General features: G+C 42.3%; 3 protein-coding genes across 6 annotated transcripts; 1 reads left to right on the forward strand and 2 right to left on the reverse strand.

Moving 5' to 3' along the window:
- The first annotated feature begins 285 nt into the window (after positions 1-285).
- On the forward strand, positions 286-3,523 carry LOC122999487 (complement C1q tumor necrosis factor-related protein 3-like). Of its 4 annotated transcripts, none has more exons than XM_044376447.1 (4): positions 629-720; positions 1,527-1,706; positions 2,573-2,710; positions 3,129-3,523. In XM_044376447.1, exons 2-4 carry the CDS (start codon positions 1,640-1,642, stop codon positions 3,398-3,400), a joined length of 477 nt encoding a protein of 158 aa, XP_044232382.1. In that variant the 5' UTR covers positions 629-720; positions 1,527-1,639; the 3' UTR covers positions 3,401-3,523. The 4 variants fall into 4 exon arrangements, 3 of the variants coding, with proteins under 3 accessions (XP_044232384.1, XP_044232382.1, XP_044232383.1); XM_044376448.1 differs by having other exon boundaries at positions 655-720; positions 1,562-1,706; XM_044376449.1 differs by lacking the exons at positions 629-720; positions 1,527-1,706 and adding an exon at positions 286-449.
- A 3,124-nt stretch (positions 3,524-6,647) lies between these two features.
- On the reverse strand, positions 6,648-9,028 carry zgc:153157 (uncharacterized protein LOC751674 homolog). Its single transcript, XM_044376445.1, has one exon. It carries the CDS (start codon positions 7,675-7,677, stop codon positions 7,006-7,008), a length of 672 nt encoding a protein of 223 aa, XP_044232380.1. The 5' UTR covers positions 7,678-9,028; the 3' UTR covers positions 6,648-7,005.
- A 385-nt stretch (positions 9,029-9,413) lies between these two features.
- On the reverse strand, positions 9,414-16,679 carry myh6 (myosin, heavy chain 6, cardiac muscle, alpha). Its single transcript, XM_044376327.1, has 2 exons — positions 10,775-16,679; positions 9,414-10,331 (listed from the first exon to the last, which is right to left on the reverse strand). Exon 1 carries the CDS (start codon positions 16,601-16,603, stop codon positions 10,802-10,804), a length of 5,802 nt encoding a protein of 1,933 aa, XP_044232262.1. The 5' UTR covers positions 16,604-16,679; the 3' UTR covers positions 9,414-10,331; positions 10,775-10,801.
- Between the last annotated feature and the right edge of the window lie 2,055 nt (positions 16,680-18,734).

Here is an 18,734-nt window from a genome sequence, read left to right on the forward strand (position 1 = left end):
AGCCGACCAGAAACTGCAACTCTGGGCCTCAAACCAGGTGATGTCACATCTCGCTACGTCCATCTGTATATACAGGAAGTGTTCTCAGCCCAACAGGGGCGACTGTTCTGGTCACCTGGCAAGTCTCAGTCCAGAGGTCATTGGTGTTTTCACCTAGTTTTTGTCCAGCCGTCTGTTTACTAACCCTCCTATAGTTCAGCACCAGATTCATACTTACAGCCAGACAAGCAAGGTGGATATTTGAGTTCCTAAAACTCCAGAACTCTGTACATGAACAGCATTTCTGTATTATTGGGAGACATGACACCTTTGTTGTGTGACCGAGTCCAAGTAAACTTGGACCATAAGTGTTCATTAATGAGTACTCTACAAAATGTACTAAACTCTGGGGGGCTTCACTGCAGACTACATAAACTCCTCCCGTTTCCTGCCCAACATGTCATTTATGAGTGAGTATTTCATTAAGGCTAGGGGACCTTTGTCCCTTTGTAAAGGTTATTTTTTCACTGTTTTGAAAATAAATTTTGAAAATACACATTAGAGCTGTTGGAAAGGCTGTTGATTGTTACACCAGTGCTCCCCTGTGGTGGAGGTACGCAGCTGCGCCATTGAGTACAAGAAAAGGTGCAATTAATTGTAACTAAGCTGAGCAAGAGGCACACTGTCAGAACGAGAGGGAGGTGGACGTTACTGCATCTAAGTGGTGTGAGCTGACGTACTGTGAGTAAAAGTAGTTCTGAAGGACTGAACGGGACGTCTAGCAAGCCTTTCACAGCATATTTTGTTAATTCACTGATGCTGTTAGCTTCCTGCATATCAGCTCAATAACGCTAATGCTAGCTGCTGCTACCTGTTGCTAGACTGTTATAGTTTGACATTGTTGGCATTCTGGTCATTGAGTAAAGGGGGGTAACAAAAAACAGGTATTTTTAGCGAGACGTCGGGACATTTGCAGCCGAGTATTTTAACCCAAACCATGATCTTTTCCTAACCCTAACCAAGTGGGTTTTGTGCCTAAACCTAATCAGACCTTAACCACAGTGTTGTCACACCACAAAACATTATTATTCTACTGATAATGGACAATTAATGAGTCGATAAATGACACGTGGTATCCGTGGTTTGCAGAATCTTACAATGCTGATATTTTATTCTGCCGATTGGGTTAAAATTATCCTCCTTCAGAGAGGCACAGAAATCTACACTGAACTCTGGTTAATAATTCTTTGTTTTGTTGGACGAATCAACAGAAGATCGAAGGTGATAACAGGAAAAACATTTTGGTTGTTTGTGAGAAACAAAGTCCAACAAACTTTGCTGCTAATATTGTTCAAACAGTAACTGGCTTCAGTCTGTCCAGGGCTCAGAGGTCATGTGAGTGCTCATGAATACCCCCAACATTTGGATCTGTGAGTTCACAGTCCTCTACAGTCAGTCTGGTTGTCCGTGGGTCAAGATGAGATCTGGTTGGTTTCTGGTGTTGGTGGTCTGCAGTATGGTTGGGGTTCAGGCTCTTAAATTGACAGACAAAACTGAAGATGAGCTGAGTTCGTATCCTAAGAAAACAACACGAGGAGGACATGAAGATGGTGGGATACTAAATCCTGAGAGAACAACACCAGCACCCGCAGATGAAGACATGCGAGTCCTCCTGCAGCAGCTGACAGCCAGAGTGGAGAAACTGGAGAGAGAGTGTGAGGCCAGAGGTCCGTCTGCTGGACTCTACATACTCTTTTATTTACAGGACACTTTGTCTGTCGGTAATCTGCTATCCAAAGTTTTATCGAAACAAACATGATTCAGCTGTAGAGGAGATTTGGTGAGTTTATCTGAGCTCCTCAGGCTCAGACCAGCACTCAACTCCAATCAACTCCTTTGGTCATAAACCAAAGATGATGGCGCCAGATGAAAAGTCAGAGGATCAAAGTTATTACAATTCATCCTGAGAGGAACATGAATGTGTGAAACTAATTTCACAGCAATCCATCCAATAGTTGTTGAGATATTTCAGTCTTAATCAATATACTGAACAGACAGACCAACAATACCATCCATAGAGCCGTGCTGCTAGCATGGCTAAAAATACAGGAGCCACATTAAAACTGCTATCATTACTACGATGTCCTATTTACTCTTCGTTTTCAGTTGTGCATATTCCCAAAAAATTGCAATTAATCAAATTACCACAAACTAAATGTTCCCACACAGTAAAAGAAAAGGTCTACACAAAATATGTATTTAGCCTAATAGCAGTTATATTAAATCAAATTATAATCTCAGTTATGATATCAAGAATTAGGCTAGGCCTATATGATAATCCTGCAGTCCTAACCTTCCCATTGGGCCATTCTCCCTGTTAAAAATTAACACATCACCTTCTGGCCATCGTACAGAGGATCTATACTATAGATCTAGGTAACTACATGACCTTTCCACCACTCTCAGGACTGTATATGTTTACCCCAGTAGTGGTAAAGATGTAAGTATAGCTGAGTTTATTTTCCTGGTGTTAGTGTGGCTGTAGAGTTTCAGTTCATCATATTTAATGAAAACCTTCCGTGTCTCCCTGAAGGTAAATCTAAGGTGGCGTTCGCCGCCTCACTCTTCACCACTGAGGAGTGGACTCATCGGGGGCCTTTTAATATCGAGACCGAGCTGGTGTTCAAGAAAGTGACAACAAACATTGGCAACGCATACAACAACAGAACAGGTAGGACTCACCTGTTCAGGTTCAGGACATCAGCAGTCAGCTGGGAGGAAACGTGCAAGTTTAACCACATCGGGGACATTAAACGCTGGTTTATCTGACAAGCTTGGTCTGTTTTTTAAAAATGAATGAAAGTTTGTTTTAGAAGGACTTCATCAGTGTGCTAAAACGTCTTTGTTTAGACGACAAAGTCAGAGATCTAAAGTCCATGTGAAGGAAAATCAGAGATTTCTTTTGAAACACATATGTTAGAAAATAATTCCTGAAAACATGTGAAAAGACTGTGAACTGAATTGTGGAGTTAGACCATTAAACTGTTTTCACCATTTCTATGTTCAGGATCTGTTGGGCCTGCCTACAACTTGGTTGTAGGCAAGGCCAGCTGATTGATCAGCTGATTGTCCCTGTTGTTGATCTGCAGGCATCTTCACTGTTCCCATGAAGGGACTCTACTACATCCGGTTCACCGGCTGCGTGGGAAACTCTGGGTCCCTGAACGCAGTGCTGTTGAAGAACGGCGAGAAAATGTTCGCAATCTACAACACGGTGGGCTCCCACAGCAGCGGTTCCAATGGCATGACGCTGGTCCTGGAGGAGGGGGACCAGTTGTGGGTTCGCCTCTGGTCCGGGCAGAGCATCTTTGATCAGAGCCGGCTCAGCACCTTCAGCGGCTTCCTCGTCTTCCCCATGTAGATGTAGGAATTGTTTTGAAATGCCGAGCAGGAAACAGCAGCTTTTCCTACTGTTGGTCTGAGATGAAGAAATAAAACCTGCCTGTAACCTCCGCTGTTCGAGGGTCTTGTTTTACCGACTGAAGGAGTTGTATTGTTATTAATCTTTTTACAGATTTCAGCTAAACGTGATTCTTCTGCCTAAACCATAAAAAATGACCCTTGTCAACCATGATGCAGCACTATAATGAAGCTGCTGAGTACAAGGGCAAACACGCTGCAACTTAAGAAAACACATGCAAATAGACAAAACACAAGCAAATTAAGAAAACATCTTTATCAATTTGACAACACACGGGCAGCATTTAGAAAACACATTACAGAAACCACAACAGAAGTGTTTCCAGAGCTTACTTAAGAGTGATGAACACATCAATAACTCATAAAAGTTGTTAAAACGGAAACGAGGCCTCTGTCCAACCGTAGTAAGGTCGACAACAAGATACAACCTTATTTTCACCAAAATGAGCTGGACTGATAACGTTGTTCTCTACGTACAGCCAGCTGTGAGACGAGTGTGCAAGGACCATCTAAAAAGTACAACACCGAAAAGAGATACTTCAAATGATATTCAATAACTTCACTCTTATACAGTGTAGTGTCCCCAACTTAGTTTGGAAAAAAAGGGTTAGGGGTTATTGAATATTGTTTGAAGTGTCTCTTCTCAGTATTACACCAGCTGTACATAGAGACCAATGTTATCAGTGATGAAAACTTTGATATTTACTCTCAGAGGTGATATTGACCAAAATATAAAGACAGCACCAACATTTGTATATTGTCACATTGTCATATGCAAATAAAAAATATGCAAGAAAAGGTAGATTTGCACCCAACTTCAAATGGAACTGCAAAACTCCTAAATACAACTTTTCACATTGAAAAAACAAAAGTTCCCTGCTTGACTATGGAGATATTCAACAAAACATGGGCATGGGCATTTTTCTGTTTTTGCCAAATATAGTATACTCACACAAAAGTAATGTGTGATGGTGACTTTATACTGCATCAGAAAGAAAGAGCAGGTTCCCCTGAATCATATGATGTGTAACACTTGATACTCAGTGAAAGAAGAAGCTCAGAATCGGCAAAAATATAAAACTATGTCCAGACGCTACTTTCTCTGTGGAGGTTTTTTGAACCATCCCTAAATGTGCTCCAGAGTCACCACACCATAGGACGCACTGCAACATGATTTTTCTGTTACCTTAAGATTACATTAAAAATACCATCAGATTTGGTACACGTATCTAGTTTGTCCCCTAGTATTGTCATTCTAAATTTGGTGCAAATCCGCAGCTGTAATGTGGTTCTATCAAGCAGTCTGGGTCTGAAAAGTGAAGCCAATGTGCTTTAAACCTGCATTCTCACTAATGGCCAGCAGGGGGGCGACTTCACTGGCTCCAAAGAGAAGTCCTACTGTACGGAAGTCTATGAGAAAATGACCCTACTTCTCACTTGATTTATTACCTCAGTAAACTGTTTCCTGATGAGTTTATGGTCTCAATCACTAGTTTCAAGTCTTCTTCAATACAGCATGATGTTCATTTTGTAATTTATGGTCCCATTTAGAGTAAAATAGACGATAAAGCAGTGTATGCTGTAGGGTGTGGCTACGTTGTGAAGTGGCTACCACCATGACAACGTTGTTTAAGTAACGTAACCATGGCGTAACCCCCGATTCACAGAGTATTAGCATAGCTGCTGCTATTTCAGTGTGTTTCAAGTTAATTGTAACATTTTCGTCACCTAAAAAAGTCTTGTTCAGCATTTGGTTGAACTAAAAGATCTTCTAAGGAGTCAGGTGTTCAGTTTTTCTGGTGAACACATTTTGTTTTAATGGCTTTAGGCCTGTTTTTTGCTTGTGGAAATTAGCATTAGCATTATCACTGTTTACCATAGATTGTAAATGCACTGTGCTAACCAAACTAGCAGCTAGCGCTATGGTCAGCTCCACCCTCTTGTCCAAATATGGTCACTTCTGGCTCCAAAAATCAAACATGGCGACGGTGAAATCCATGATGGAGATGATGAATCGCTAAGCTCGAGGCTTCAAAACTGCCGTCCACTAACGGGTGATGACGTCATGGTGACTACGTCCATAGTTTTTACTGTCTATGGGTGCTATCAAGCATTTTAATTTGATGTGTATCTGACCATGTGTTGCATTTTAAAAATGTAATTTTTAATATTATTTGGCTTGTAAGCTGCCATTCAGGCCACCATGAGACTGTTCCAAGGTCAGTGAGCCATCAGCTGTTGCATCAGGTGCTTCGACCCCAGTTTACCTGCTTGCAGGTCTGGTTCTATGTTTTAGTCCATGAACATTTAGTCACATTTAGGTGTTTGGTTGTCATTTTGTGGTGAAACAGGTGATTTTAAGTGAGTCACTTTAGCCACAGACTGATCTGCTCTGATGTTATAACCTCAGATTCTTAAATCTTATCTGGAGTTTGGATGTTTTGTGAAATAATCAGCAGGAATGTGAAGTAAACATTGTTTGATGTTAACAGTGTAATAACAGCTGCAATAATGAGACCAGACCGCCTTCCCTCCCTTCCTGTTCATCAAACAGGAAGTTTTATCAAACATCAGTTTCCTGTCAGACATTCAGATTCAGACAGAAGCTGATGTGAGAGACGGACTCTGCTGGATCACCAGCCGGGTTTTAATGTCACAGAATCCCCTCAGACTCAGTCTGTTCTTATCGTTTAGCTTTATATTTTATATTTGAGCTTGATGATCGCAGCCAAGATGCAAAAACATGTTTGACAAACCTTCAGAGATCCTACAGGACTCTTCTGTCCTGCTGGAATAAAAAAAAAACCTGTTTGTGTTTCACGACCCAAACAAAGATGGCAGCCACAGAAATTTGGGAGCACACTTTGAAAAACTGTTCAAAATACTTTTTCTTTAAACCTTTAAGGTCAAATTCATGATAATTCACTCTGATTTGGGGTTAATAAGTGATAATAACATAATAAAGTGTTTTAAATGTTTTTGTGTTGATTGTGTCGGTTTTAAGGGATAAAAACCAGTAAATGAAGATTTAATTCACCAAAGACTATGAAACCCTTTTTGTAAATTTTTTAAGGATATTTTATAAAATGAGAAGATCTTGCTGGAAAGGAAACTTATTTTTAAAATGTTCTTTTAAACAATCAAAATATTTTATGTTTATAAGTGAACTAAAGCAGCTGAGATCAGTGATCATTTCATGTTTAATACACAAGAAATAAAATACAAAACATCCTGTTTATTAAAGAAATACATGTTTTATTTTTGTGTCTGTTTTGGGGGTTTGAGGACTTGAGACTTCAATATTTCTGAAATCTTATGAACTTCGTAATGAGAAACATTAAGAATACTTAAATGAACACAAATACTGCTCACATGGACTAAATAAAGACAGAAGAGTTCAGTATTGATCTACAGTGAGAAGTAATAATTATGACATTTAGTGAGTAAAGTACAATAAATAAATCTTAAGTTTCATCAGAATAACAAACATCCAGAACAACAAAGATGTATTAAGAAAAGAGTCACTAGTGTCCCGGTAATAATCCGTTACTTTTCCTGAGTAACGATGTCCACACCGTCACTGAGCTCCTCCGTCCCGGACCCGGAGGAGTCCGCCTCCTTCCACCCGACATCAGCCTCCGGGTCCCGGTCCGCCGCGGCCCGGTGGGTCGGCAGGTTGGACGGATCCTCCGCGGTCACAGCGGGCGGTTTGGCGGTGGTCAGAGCCGAGGAGGGGAAGCCCTGCCCGGCCTGAGGCGGGTCCGCAGGCCCGGTAGAGGGGACCTCCAGAGACCCGGTACTGTCACCAACTTTACTGGTATTTATGAAAGTATTACTGAAATTTTCAGGATTAATTGTGTCTTCATAGATTTTAATATTAATAGAATCATTATTGCTGACTTTGTTTTGCATATTTACAGTTTTATTATTACAAGAATCACATTTACACGTATTTTGATTATTTCTGTGACGAGCTGTGATATAAGGGTCCCCGGTGGTCCCGGTCCCGGTAGTGGGTCTCCAGATGAGGCTGTAGTAAATAGCCAGGATGACGGCCGCCAGGGACACGGACAGGACGTACGCCACCACGGTGGCCAGTCTCACCCACTTCTTATTGGACTTGGCCACCCATTTCGCCTTCTTCTCCCCGGTGTAAGTGGCCGGTTTTCCCCGCTCCGCCGGGCCGAACCCAGGGGTCCAGTTCCGCGGGTCCCGCATGGTGGTCCGGCTGCAGGAGGCGGTGTGTGTGTGTCAGTCAGAGCCGGGGAGGAGCGTCCGCAGGCCGGCAGAGATCCGTCAATCTCCCGCTCCTTCCATCACCCTAATGTGGACCCGCAGCTGGACTCATCTGGTTTATATAGTCCCACCGTCTACAAGGACCGGAAGCCTTCAAAATAAAAGCCCGACAAAAACTAGATTATTTGAAGTTGCATCTTCCTGTTTCCAGCCTCAGCACCTGGCAGTGTGACGTAGATCTGGACACAGTGAAGTCAGTGTGTACAGATGATCTGTTGTGGCTTCGACACTCGAACAGACCGGTCCGCTGCGGTCCAGGGTTTGTAATTCTGTGACCTTTCTTTGTGACCTTGCTCTGTGAAAGGTGCTATACTAAATAAACTTTACTTACATTTTTTTTTTTACCTGTTTAGCTAAATGTTTGTCACATGTCCAATAAAGTAAAGCCGGACCTTCAGCTGTGTTTCTGCACCATCAGCATTAACTATGAAACGCAGACTAATTAAGTTTTTAAAACATTAAACAGGAGTCCATCTGCACAAACATTAAGACATTTCCTACATTGTTTGCACCTCAGAGTCTTTCTGAGAGATGAAAGCAGAACATCCACATTTTTTATTTGCTTTTCTATTAGAAATACATCCTGATAAAATATGGACAGATTTAAAGATGCTGCTGCCATGAAGGATCCGTTCTGTTTGAATAAATATATCATGATATGTGTTGTATACATGTTGTCGAGCAAGTTACTGAATCTACTGTGACGAGAGCTTTTAGGTGTTTAAAGGTGTTTTTGTAAAGTTTTTGTGTCACTTTTTTGGTGGTTCGATACTTCATGTTGCAGAAAAACTCTTCAGTTATTCATGTTCAGTGTTTCATCACCACCTGCTGCAGCTCGTCAGTTTGTTTTTAATGGATGATGTAATCGTCTTGTAGTTTGTAGTTATTCAGTGTGACACAGAACGTAAAGAACAAATCAGTTTAAGGGTTATAAACTTATATTTATTCATTTATGTGGGAACTTGTTTCACTTACAGACTTGTGTGGTTTTTTTATGAAAATCATAAATCAACGAATAAACAACATTCAATTCAATTTTATTTATAAGCACCAAATCACAACAGAAGTCATCTCAGGGTTCTTTTCTAGACCGAACTCTTCAATTTACATGTAGTTTTGTTTGAATTTTCTTGTTTCCCAGAAAGTTTTAAAGCTGATTTATTGCTGACAGTTTGCAGCTTTTTCATCCTGTCAGTGTTTTATATGAAAGTTGCAGTTTTAATTTTTGACTAAAAGATTTTTTTTTTGTTTTAACTTTTTTGTTTCAGTTGATCTTTATATATATATATATATATATATATATATATATATATATATATATATATAAAAATATATAAATATATATATATATATATATATATATATATATATATATATATATATATATATATATATGTATGTATGTATGTTTTAATAATTTATTTATATTGTTTTTATTACCTTGTGAAGCACTTTATTAAATTAGTCTTGAAAAGTGCTGATAAAGGTTATTATTATTATTATTATTATTATTATTATCATTATTATTATATGTTCTTCATTTTATTTCTTATTTTATTTTACTTAATTATTTTTTAATATTATTATACTGCATATGTATATACATGTATATTTTTATTCTATTATTATTATAAGTGATGAAGAAACAACAAAACATCTCGGTGCTCAGCAGTGATTTTATTTCTCTTCAGATTAATGACATTGTTTATTATTTTTTTAATAATACAGCTCCTCCAGGTGATCATGATGTCATAGTTTGATTGATCAAGTGATTTTATGATATTCTGGTATTGATCTTTCCTCCAAACTGGAAACTGGTGGAACAACTGAAGGGAAAAGCTGAATAATGTTTGGAGATTCACTCTGAAGGATTCAATTTAAAACATCTGATCACAGGAATTTAACGTTTGAACGTTTGAACGCTGTCTGCGATGCAGAGCAACAGCTGTTGGTTCCAGGATCAGTCTGAAGTATTATATGACTTTCAAACATCATTAAATATTAAAACGATTATAACACTCCATTTTTTTTTTAGCACTTTAACTCCTCTTACTTAAGTTAAAGAGACCCTGTTGAGATTTTTTACCAAAACACATCACGTGTATCCAAAAGATCTGCTCAGAGGAAGACGATATATCAGCTTTGATACACACACAATATTTGTTACATTAGTTCATTGTTGGTTTGGATCCAAACATGAGATTTGTTGATAAGAACAAAAATATATTAAATCACCAGAGTTATTGTTTATATTAACTTCCTCCTCTGTTTTATGGCACATCAGCGCCCTCTGCAGCGCCACTAGTGGTCAAAAACTCCACAGCGCACCTTTAAAGATAATCTCCATAATTTAGTTTTCCCTCACTGTTGATGTTTTGGAATCTGTCTGGTTTCATCTGGATCAAAACCAGAGAGTGCATCTCTACTGAGCATTTGTTATCCCCAATTTTAAATGACTAGTGATTAATAATTAACACTAAAATTATTGTTAATGGTGTTGAAAAACTGTTGCTGCATGCAAGTCCCACACTGGCTTTGGTAACAATCATCCCTCCAATCGCCAGGAACAGGAACACCTGTCAATCAAAACAGATTTATGAACGGTCAACTCAGTGATGAGAAGAGACAGAAAACATCCACAAATATACAGACTTCAGTTTCTCATAAAGCTGCATCAATAAACCAGACTGTGACTGGACTGAAAGGTCAGTGGATCAAAGGTATTAATTCATCCTGAGGGGAACCTGAATGTCTGAACCAGATTTCACAGTAACCCATCTGATAATTGTTGAGATATTTCAGTCTGAAAGTCTGGCTATCAATCATCATAGACAACACAACACATTGGATGAATATTCCTAAATATATCTTTGCTGTTGGGTAAAACCTTTATAACTTTAGTTGTGACGAATAGAGAATATATCTGCAGTGACCCTTTTAAACTTTAAATACATTTAGACGCATGTTTGCTGTTCTGCTCTGTGGTGCGTCATGTTGGACTGAATATTAATCAACACACCTGTGATGTTGATGCTCTGGGATCTCCTCACTCATCCAGGCCCTTCTTGGACGATCCGTCCCTGGTCTTCGCTCTCAGCTTGTTCACCTGAGACTCGGCGATGTCGGCCCTCTCCTCGGCCTCCTCCAGCTCATGCTGCAGTTTGCGGAGTTTGGCGATGTTGGTGTTTGCCGCCTCCTCGGCCTCCTCAGCCGCATGCTTGTAGGACTTGACCTTCAGCTGCAGTTTGTCCACCAGATCCTGGAGACGAGCCATGTTCTTGCGGTCTTCCTCGGTCTGGTAGGTGAGCTCCTTGATGCGACGTTCATACTTGCGAACCCCTTTGATGGACTCTGTTCCTCTCCTCTGCTCTGCCTCCAGCTCGTTCTCCAGCTCCTTGATGCGAGCCTCCAGTTTCTGGAGCTGCTTCTTGCCACCCTTCATGGCGATCTGCTCAGCCTCATCCAGGCGGTGCTGCAGGTCTTTGATGGTCTGCTCCATGTTCTTCTTCATGCGCTCCAGATGGGCACAGGTGTCTTGTTCCTTCTTCAACTCCTCAGCCATCATGGCTGCATCAGTGATGGCCTTCTTTGCCTTGTCATCAGCGTTGCGGTTCTCCTGAATCGCCTCCTCCATCTCATTCTGCAGGTGCAGAAGGTCTGCTTCATGCTTCTTCTTCTGGTTGATCAGGCTGGTGTTCTGGGAATGCAGAAGCTGCATGCGCTCCGTTGCGTCAGTCAGCTCCTGTTCGGCCAGCTTCCGACTTCTATCCGTCTGCTCAAGGGCGGCCCTCACTTCCTCCAGCTCTGCCTGGATCAGGTTGTTTCGGCGCTCCAGGAGAGCTATGTTCTCTCTCAGGTCATCGTTGCCATGCTGAGTATCATCCAGCTGCAGCTGAGTGTCCTTCAGGAATGCCTGGAGGCTCTTCAGCTGTTTCTGGGCGTCGGCTGCCTGCCTGTTGGCTTGGCTGAGCTGAATCTCCATCTCATTGAGGTCACCTTCCATCTTCTTCTTTACTCTCAGGGCTTCATTGCGGCTTCTGGTCTCAGACTCCAGAGAGGACTGAAGCGACTCAAGCATCCGTTGGTAGTTTCTTTTGGCTTGCTCCATTTCCTCGTCTTTCTCCGCCAGCTTCCGCTCTATGTCTGCCTTCACCTGGTTGAACTCCAGCTGAGCTCGGAGGATCTTACTCTCTTCATGCTCCAGGGAACCTTCAGCCTCCTCCAGTGCTGACTGGAGCTCGACCTTTTCTTGTTCAAGCTGCTTCCGAATCTTCTCCAGTTCATGAGCACTCCTGCCGCCCTCCCCAAGCTGGTCGGTGAGGTCCGAGACCTCCTCTTGCAGGTTTTTGTTCTCTCTCTTCATTGTCTCCAGTTGATCCAGACATTCCTCATAGGCATTCCTCAGTTTGAAGAGCTCAGTGCTCAGAGATCGAGCCTCCTTCTGGGAGGCCTCCAGCTCACATTGTGACTCCTCAAACTTTTGCTTCCACTCTGCCATGACTTTATCAAATGCTCTTTGCTTTTTGTCCAGTGATGCAGAGGCTGCATTGGATCTCTCAAGGTCCAGCATCAGGTCTTCAATCTCATTTTGGAGTCGGTGCTTGGTCTTCTCGAGGGATGAACACTTTGCATTCACTACCTCGATGGCCTCTTCCGCCTCCTGCAGTCTCTGAACCAGCTTCTTCTTTGCTTCTTCAAGCTCCTCTGTTCTCTGGATTCCATCAGTTTCATATTTGGTCCTCCATGCTGAGACCTCGGTGTTGGATTTGGACAGAGCTCTCTGCAGCTCAGCCTTGGCTTCCTGCTCCTCTTCAAACTGCTCTCGGAGCAGATCACAGTCATGACGAGCAGACTGCACAGCGTGGGCGAGGGCATTCTTTGCCTTGACTTCCTCTTCCATTTGTCTGCGTAGATCTTCGACCTGCTGGTTGTATGAGTTCTTCCCTCTGGTTAGCTGCGATATCAGACACTCCTTCTCCTCCAGCTGCCGGCCGAACTCACCGTTCTCAGTGAGCAGCTTGGCCCTCTGGGTAGTCAGATCATTGATGGCCCGTTGAGCCTCCTCATATTTACTCTTGTACTCATTCATGTTGTCTTCCATTGTTCGACACATCTTCTCAGTGTTTGACTTGTTCTTTACCACACTCTCCATATTAGAAGATAAGTCATCCAGCTCCAGCTTCAGCTCACTCTTTTCCTTCTCCAGCTTCTGCTTCACACGCTGTAGGTTGTCAATCTGTTCGCCCAGTTCAGCGACGCTGTCAGCATGTTTCTTCCTCAGGGAAGCAGCGGTGGACTCATGTTGGAGGGTGGATTCCTCCAGCTCCCTGCGCAGCTTCTGATACTCAGCATCTCTCTTCTTATTCAGCTCCACCTGAGCTGACGTGGCTCCACCTGCTTCCTCCAGGCGCTCACTGATGTCTTCCAGCTCACGTGAAAGATCGGAGCGCTGCTTCTCAACTTTAGCACGGACTGCACGCTCAGCATCCAGCTCCTCCTCCAGCTCTTCAATCCTTGCCTGGTTTTCTTTCAGCTTCTTTTGAAGCTGAACTGAAGCGACTTGCTCGTCTTCCAGTCTTGAATTTATTTGGGTGGCCTCAAAGTCTTTTTTCTTGAGTTTTTCCTCCAGCTGCTGCTTGTCATTTTCTAAATCCATCAAACTCTCCTGGTTCAGTTTTAGGTCCCCCTCGAGCTTTCTCTTTGAGCGCTCCAGGTCCATCCGGACTTTCTTCTCTTGCTCCAACGAGCCCTCCAGGTCGTCCACCTGCTGTTCTAGCTTAGCTTTGGCTTTGGTCAAACTGTTGGCTTTGTCTTCTTCACTCTGAAGGTCATCCAGTGTCTGCTGGTGAGCCTCCTGCAGTGCCTTTTTCTCTTTGGTCAGCTTCATGATGTTCTCATCCTGTGAAGCCATCTCCTCCATTAGGTTTTTCACTTTATTCTCTGTGGCATGTTTCTCTTTCTCAACCTTGGCTAACGTCAGCTCAAGGTCATCTATATCTTTCTTTAACTCGGAGCACTCATCTTCAAGCTTCCGTTTCTTAGCTGTGAGGTCTGCATTCAGCTCCTCTTCATCCTCCAGTCTTTCTGTCAACTCTTTCAGCTTGGCCTCCAGTTGAATCTTGCTCTTTATGAGTTGTTCACAGCGTTCTTCAGCATCTGTTAACGTGTCCTGTTCAGACTGAATTTGCAGAGTCATATCGTTCTTCTCTTGGAGAAGAGTCACAATTTTCTCCTCTAGTTCCTTTCGTCTTGCTTCAGATTTCTCCAGAGCTTCCTTCAGCTTGTTGAACTCATCTTTAATGTTGGCCATCTCCTTCTCGGACTCAGCACTCTTTAGCAGGGGTTTGATCTTGAAGAAGAGCTTCATCCAGGGCCAGTTCTTTACTCCCAGGAAAGAGCGAAGGTTCCACTGGATGACCATCAGAGCATCTCTGCGTTCCACGAGCTTAGCAAACTGTGCCCTCATGAGGATCGCCCGGGCATTGGCCTGGATCCTGGTGATGATTCGAGAGAGTTGCTCATCTCGCATCTCCTCCAGTGTCCCCAGCAGGCCTGCTTTAAAGAAGACCTTGGTGTGGCCAAACTTGTATTGCGTGTGGTCGATGTCCAGAGATCCCAGCAACTTCTCAGCACTTTTTTTGCAGTCAATAAACTGACCCTCAGGGATGGCAGAGGCATTCAGGATTCTGTACCGCTGTTTGAAGTCTCCATAGAGCACCCTGTTTGGGAAACCCTTCCTGCAGATTCGGATGCCTTCCAGGACACCGTTACAGCGTAACTGGTGCATCACCAGACAATTGTCCATGACTCCTGGAGTTTTACTCTCATTAGGAATCAGACAGCGGACAAAGTGGGGATGTGTAGTCTTCAGGTTGTTCATCAGCTTGGTCAGGTTTTCTCTGTGAAGTGCAGACACTGTCTGAAATGAGGAGCCTTTCTTCTTGGCTCCTTTGCCACTTCCCTTATCACCACCGTCAGCTCCTGCATAGCTTGAAAACAGCAGACTGAGGAGCTTAAGAGAGGATTTCTGGTAAAGACCGACCACAGTTTCATTCAGGGGATCTTTGTTTTTGACCAGCCAGCCACCAATGTTGTAGTCCACTGTGCCAGCATAGTGAACCAGGGCAAAATGAGCCTCTGCTTTCCCCTTTGCTGGCCTTGGCTTCTCAAACATTTTGTTCTTGCCCAGATGATTATCATAGAGCTTGGACTTGAAGGTCTGGTCACTGGCTTTGGGAAACATGCATTCTTCTTCCAGAATCGACATGATTCCCAGCGGTTTCTCAATGAGATCAATGCAAGCTTGCAAGTCCATCCCGAAGTCAATGAACTCCCAGTCAATGCCCTCTTTCTTGTACTCTTCTTGCTCCAGAACGAACATGTGATGATTGAAAAACTGTTGCAGTTTCTCGTTGGTGTAGTTAATGCACAACTGCTCGAAGGTGTTGAAATCAAAGATCTCAAAGCCGGCAATATCCAGAACTCCTATGAAGTACTGCCGGTGCTGTTTGGTGTCCAAGGACTGGTTGATTCTTACCACCATCCAGTTAAACATCTTTTCATACACAGATTTAGCCAGAGCCCCGATGGAGTAGTAGACTTGGTCCACACTCTGGCCTTTGGTGACATACTCATTTCCTACCTTGACTCGGGGATGGCACAGCCCTTTGATGAGGTCAGCAGAGTTCAGCCCCATCAGGTAAGCTGATTTATCAGCAGCCTCTGTCCCATCAGGTTCTGCCTGCTCCTCACGCTGCTTCTGCTTGAACTTCATGTTGCCGTAGTGCATGATGGCGCCGGTCAGTTTATAGACACCCATCTTCTCCTCTGGAGTGAAGCCGAGCACATCGAAGGCGCTATCGGTGGCCATCAGCTCCTCCGAGTCATTGATGGAGGTGACCGTTACCTCTCCTTGGGAGATGTAGGAGTAGTCGTATGGGTTATTCGTGATCAACAGCATGTCGAGCAGCTCTGGCTTCTGATTGGACAGGATCTGGTAGAAGATGTGGTAGTCCCTCTCGGCCTTGAGCTGAAAGGTGACACGAGACTTCTCCAGCAGGTACGTCTCGATGTCAGCGGATGACAGCTTCCCGCTGTTGCCAAAGTGAATTCGGATGAATTTGCCAAAACGGGACGAGTTGTCATTTCTCAGTGTTTTGGCGTTTCCAAAGGCCTCCAGCGCCGGGTTTGCCTGGATGATTTGATCCTCCAGAGTTCCCTTGCTGGTGTCTCTTTTGCCTCCACCGACAGCAGCGATGCTGGCAAAGTACTGGATGACTCTCTTGGTGTTCACAGTCTTCCCAGCGCCGGATTCTCCAGTGATGAGGACAGACTGGTTTTCCCTATCAGTCAGCATGTACTGGTAGGCATTATCAGAGATAGAGAAGATGTGAGGGGGAGCTTCGGATCTCTTCTTCCCCCTGTAGGCTGCCACCACCTCAGAGTCATACACAGGAAGCCACTTGTAGGGGTTGACGGTGACGCAGAAGAGCCCAGAGTAGGTGTAGATCATCCAGGCAGCGTAACGCTCTTTGAGGTTAAACAGCACAGCCGGCTCATGGAGGAAAGTGAACATCGCCATGTCTTCGATTTTATCAAATTTGGGTGGGTTCTGTTGGTGCACATCTGTCTCCTTCACAGTTACCGTTGTTCCATCTTCCTTCTTCACAGTCACCTTCCCTCCATCTTTGCTCTGGATTTGTCCCTTCATATACTCCACCTTATCATCAACTACGAAGCATTCAACCTTGATATCGAAAGCTCTGGTCTGAGCCTCCAGACGCTCCCTGTCCGACTTTCTCAGGAAAGGAGCAGCCTTCCCAAACTCGGCCATCAGAGCATCACCCATGGTTGAGCGCTGAGTTCCTCGGCAGTCAGAAGAGAGATCCGGCTGGAAGAGTCTTTATCCTGCTGATGTAGAACTGCAGACTGTTCCCAACAGGCGGACGATTATAAAGACTCCCAGTGGACCAAATTAGGAGATAACTGCTGAAAAGAAAAAAAGTCAACGCTAAATTTGTCCCGGGATGTAGACGCACCACCAGGGCAAATTCAGGACCTTTGGCTGTTAGAGTCCATTTTAGGAAAAGCAGAGTTTCACTGCTTATCTGCCTGCTGATAGAGATTCCTGACACCTCTCCATTTAGACTCTACTCATGTGCTTATACTCTGTTTCTTCCACAGTATAATCACTCACCTGCAGCTGTTTGAGACCCATTTAAAACCTTTAAAAGCTAAACATTATTTACATAAAACAATGACTTCCCTGCCATTTATTACTAGTTTTGATGTCATTTAAAACATTTTGTATTCCCTTCTTGTTGGTGCAGAAAAACTTCAACAATCAGTAAAATAGTCCCTGATGTAAATTTAATGGTCCATTTATTGGGATTACTTTCAAACAAACACAAATATATGAACTTATTTAGTAATATTTGTGTGCACATTAACGGCAGTAATAGTATCATTACACCAAGCTTTAATACGTTACTGAACCCTCCACTGTCTTCATCCAAACCAGATATTTAGTCTGAATTTATTTCCTTTAAACAAGTAAATGAAAGAAAGAAAACAACATTTAACGTGTTTCTTAAATACAATGAATCCCTGACATAAAGGGCGGTTTATCTTACATCGTTATCATAAAGTTAAACAGAGATTGAATCACTCATACAGACATTTATTTAGTGTCTCTAAAGGCTTTTATCAGGGTGTTTCTGTCCTTTGTTTGCTTTTTTTATTTAAATTCAAACTTAATTTCTGATCATCTGTTCTTCGTTTCTTTGTGTCCTTTTGATTTAGTGTTTCATACAATATACAGTATGTGTTCATACATGCAACAAACCCATACTTTCATAATTATCTGTGGTGCTTGATGATTATTTTATATAACACACATATTTATGTCTTTTCTTATAAATGAATTATTCTCCAGCAGTGGCTCCAAACTTTACTCATTAGTTTATTTTAAATTCTAGTGAAGATCCGAAAGTTTTCAAAAATATCACAATCGTGTTCAGCAGACAGGTTGAATATTGAGAAGATGGCGTCTGTGGTTTGAATATCTCAGACTCTGATATGAAGAGTGTCGCCTGACTGACTGAAGTGTTTTTGTCTCTTTATCTGAACTCATCAGCTCTCAGCCTCCAAACAGAGAACAGACACTCGACCTCTGAGCTGATAATCTCCTGCGGACCAGACTCCAGGTGATTTATACTCACATTAATGTTCACCTGCTTTATTATCTACAACTATAAGTTTTCATTTATTTTGTACTTTACAGTGAAGCAGATTATTGACATCTTCTGTCTGACAGGAGATGTTTGTGGTGGTTTATTCTTATCTTATTTTACTGACACCAAAAACAACAAATATTATCATTTTAATGGAGCTGAAATAAAGGGAATTATGTCTAAATACCCCTGATGTCCAGGAAACAGGAAACAAACACCAGAGCTGAAATGACAGAACGTTAATTGGCAACTATTTTGATAATTGATTGTACAAAAGGACTTTTTCAAGCAAAGTCCCAAATTTTCTCTTTTTCCAGCTTCTGTTATGATGATTTGCTGCTTTTCTACTTAATATGAAAATGAACTGAATAAATAAAACGTTCTGATGTTTTATAGAGCAAACTGTACATCGATCTACCAATAAGATAATTAGCAGATTTATTGATGATTGTCAGCAGCAGACCTAAAGAAAGAAAGTTTCAGGATCACAGTGAGATAATTTATTTGAACTTTTAGTGTTTTTATTCAGTTTCAGGCTTCGGTTTTGTTTTGTTTTGTTTTATGTTTCTGGTTTGAATCTGTGATTTTGTTTGTTTGTTTGTTTGTTTGTTACTTTTCTTGGTGAATATGTGGAAAAGCTGTTAATGTGTAAGTTGTTTTATGACAAAATAAAACAAAAACAAAAGTACACTGATGTATATACGGACCAGCTGTCCACATACTTCTGTCCAGTCAGATGAGGGGTTG

This window comes from Thunnus albacares, chromosome 16 (assembly GCF_914725855.1).
Source record: "Thunnus albacares chromosome 16, fThuAlb1.1, whole genome shotgun sequence".
Classification (NCBI taxonomy): Eukaryota; Metazoa; Chordata; class Actinopteri; order Scombriformes; family Scombridae; genus Thunnus; species Thunnus albacares.

Excerpts from the sequence above, each read along its gene's own strand:
- myh6 (XM_044376327.1), bottom strand. The coding sequence starts at position 16,603 with ATGGGTGATGCTCTGATGGCCGAGTTTGGGAAGGCTGCTCCTTTCCTG.
- zgc:153157 (XM_044376445.1), bottom strand. The coding sequence starts at position 7,677 with ATGCGGGACCCGCGGAACTGGACCCCTGGGTTCGGCCCGGCGGAGCGG.
- LOC122999487 (XM_044376447.1), top strand. The coding sequence starts at position 1,640 with ATGCGAGTCCTCCTGCAGCAGCTGACAGCCAGAGTGGAGAAACTGGAG. Across the intron at positions 1,707-2,572 it reads GAGAGAGTGTGAGGCCAGAG|GTAAATCTAAGGTGGCGTTC; the intron begins GTCCGTCTGCTG and ends GTCTCCCTGAAG. Across the intron at positions 2,711-3,128 it reads CGCATACAACAACAGAACAG|GCATCTTCACTGTTCCCATG; the intron begins GTAGGACTCACC and ends GTTGATCTGCAG.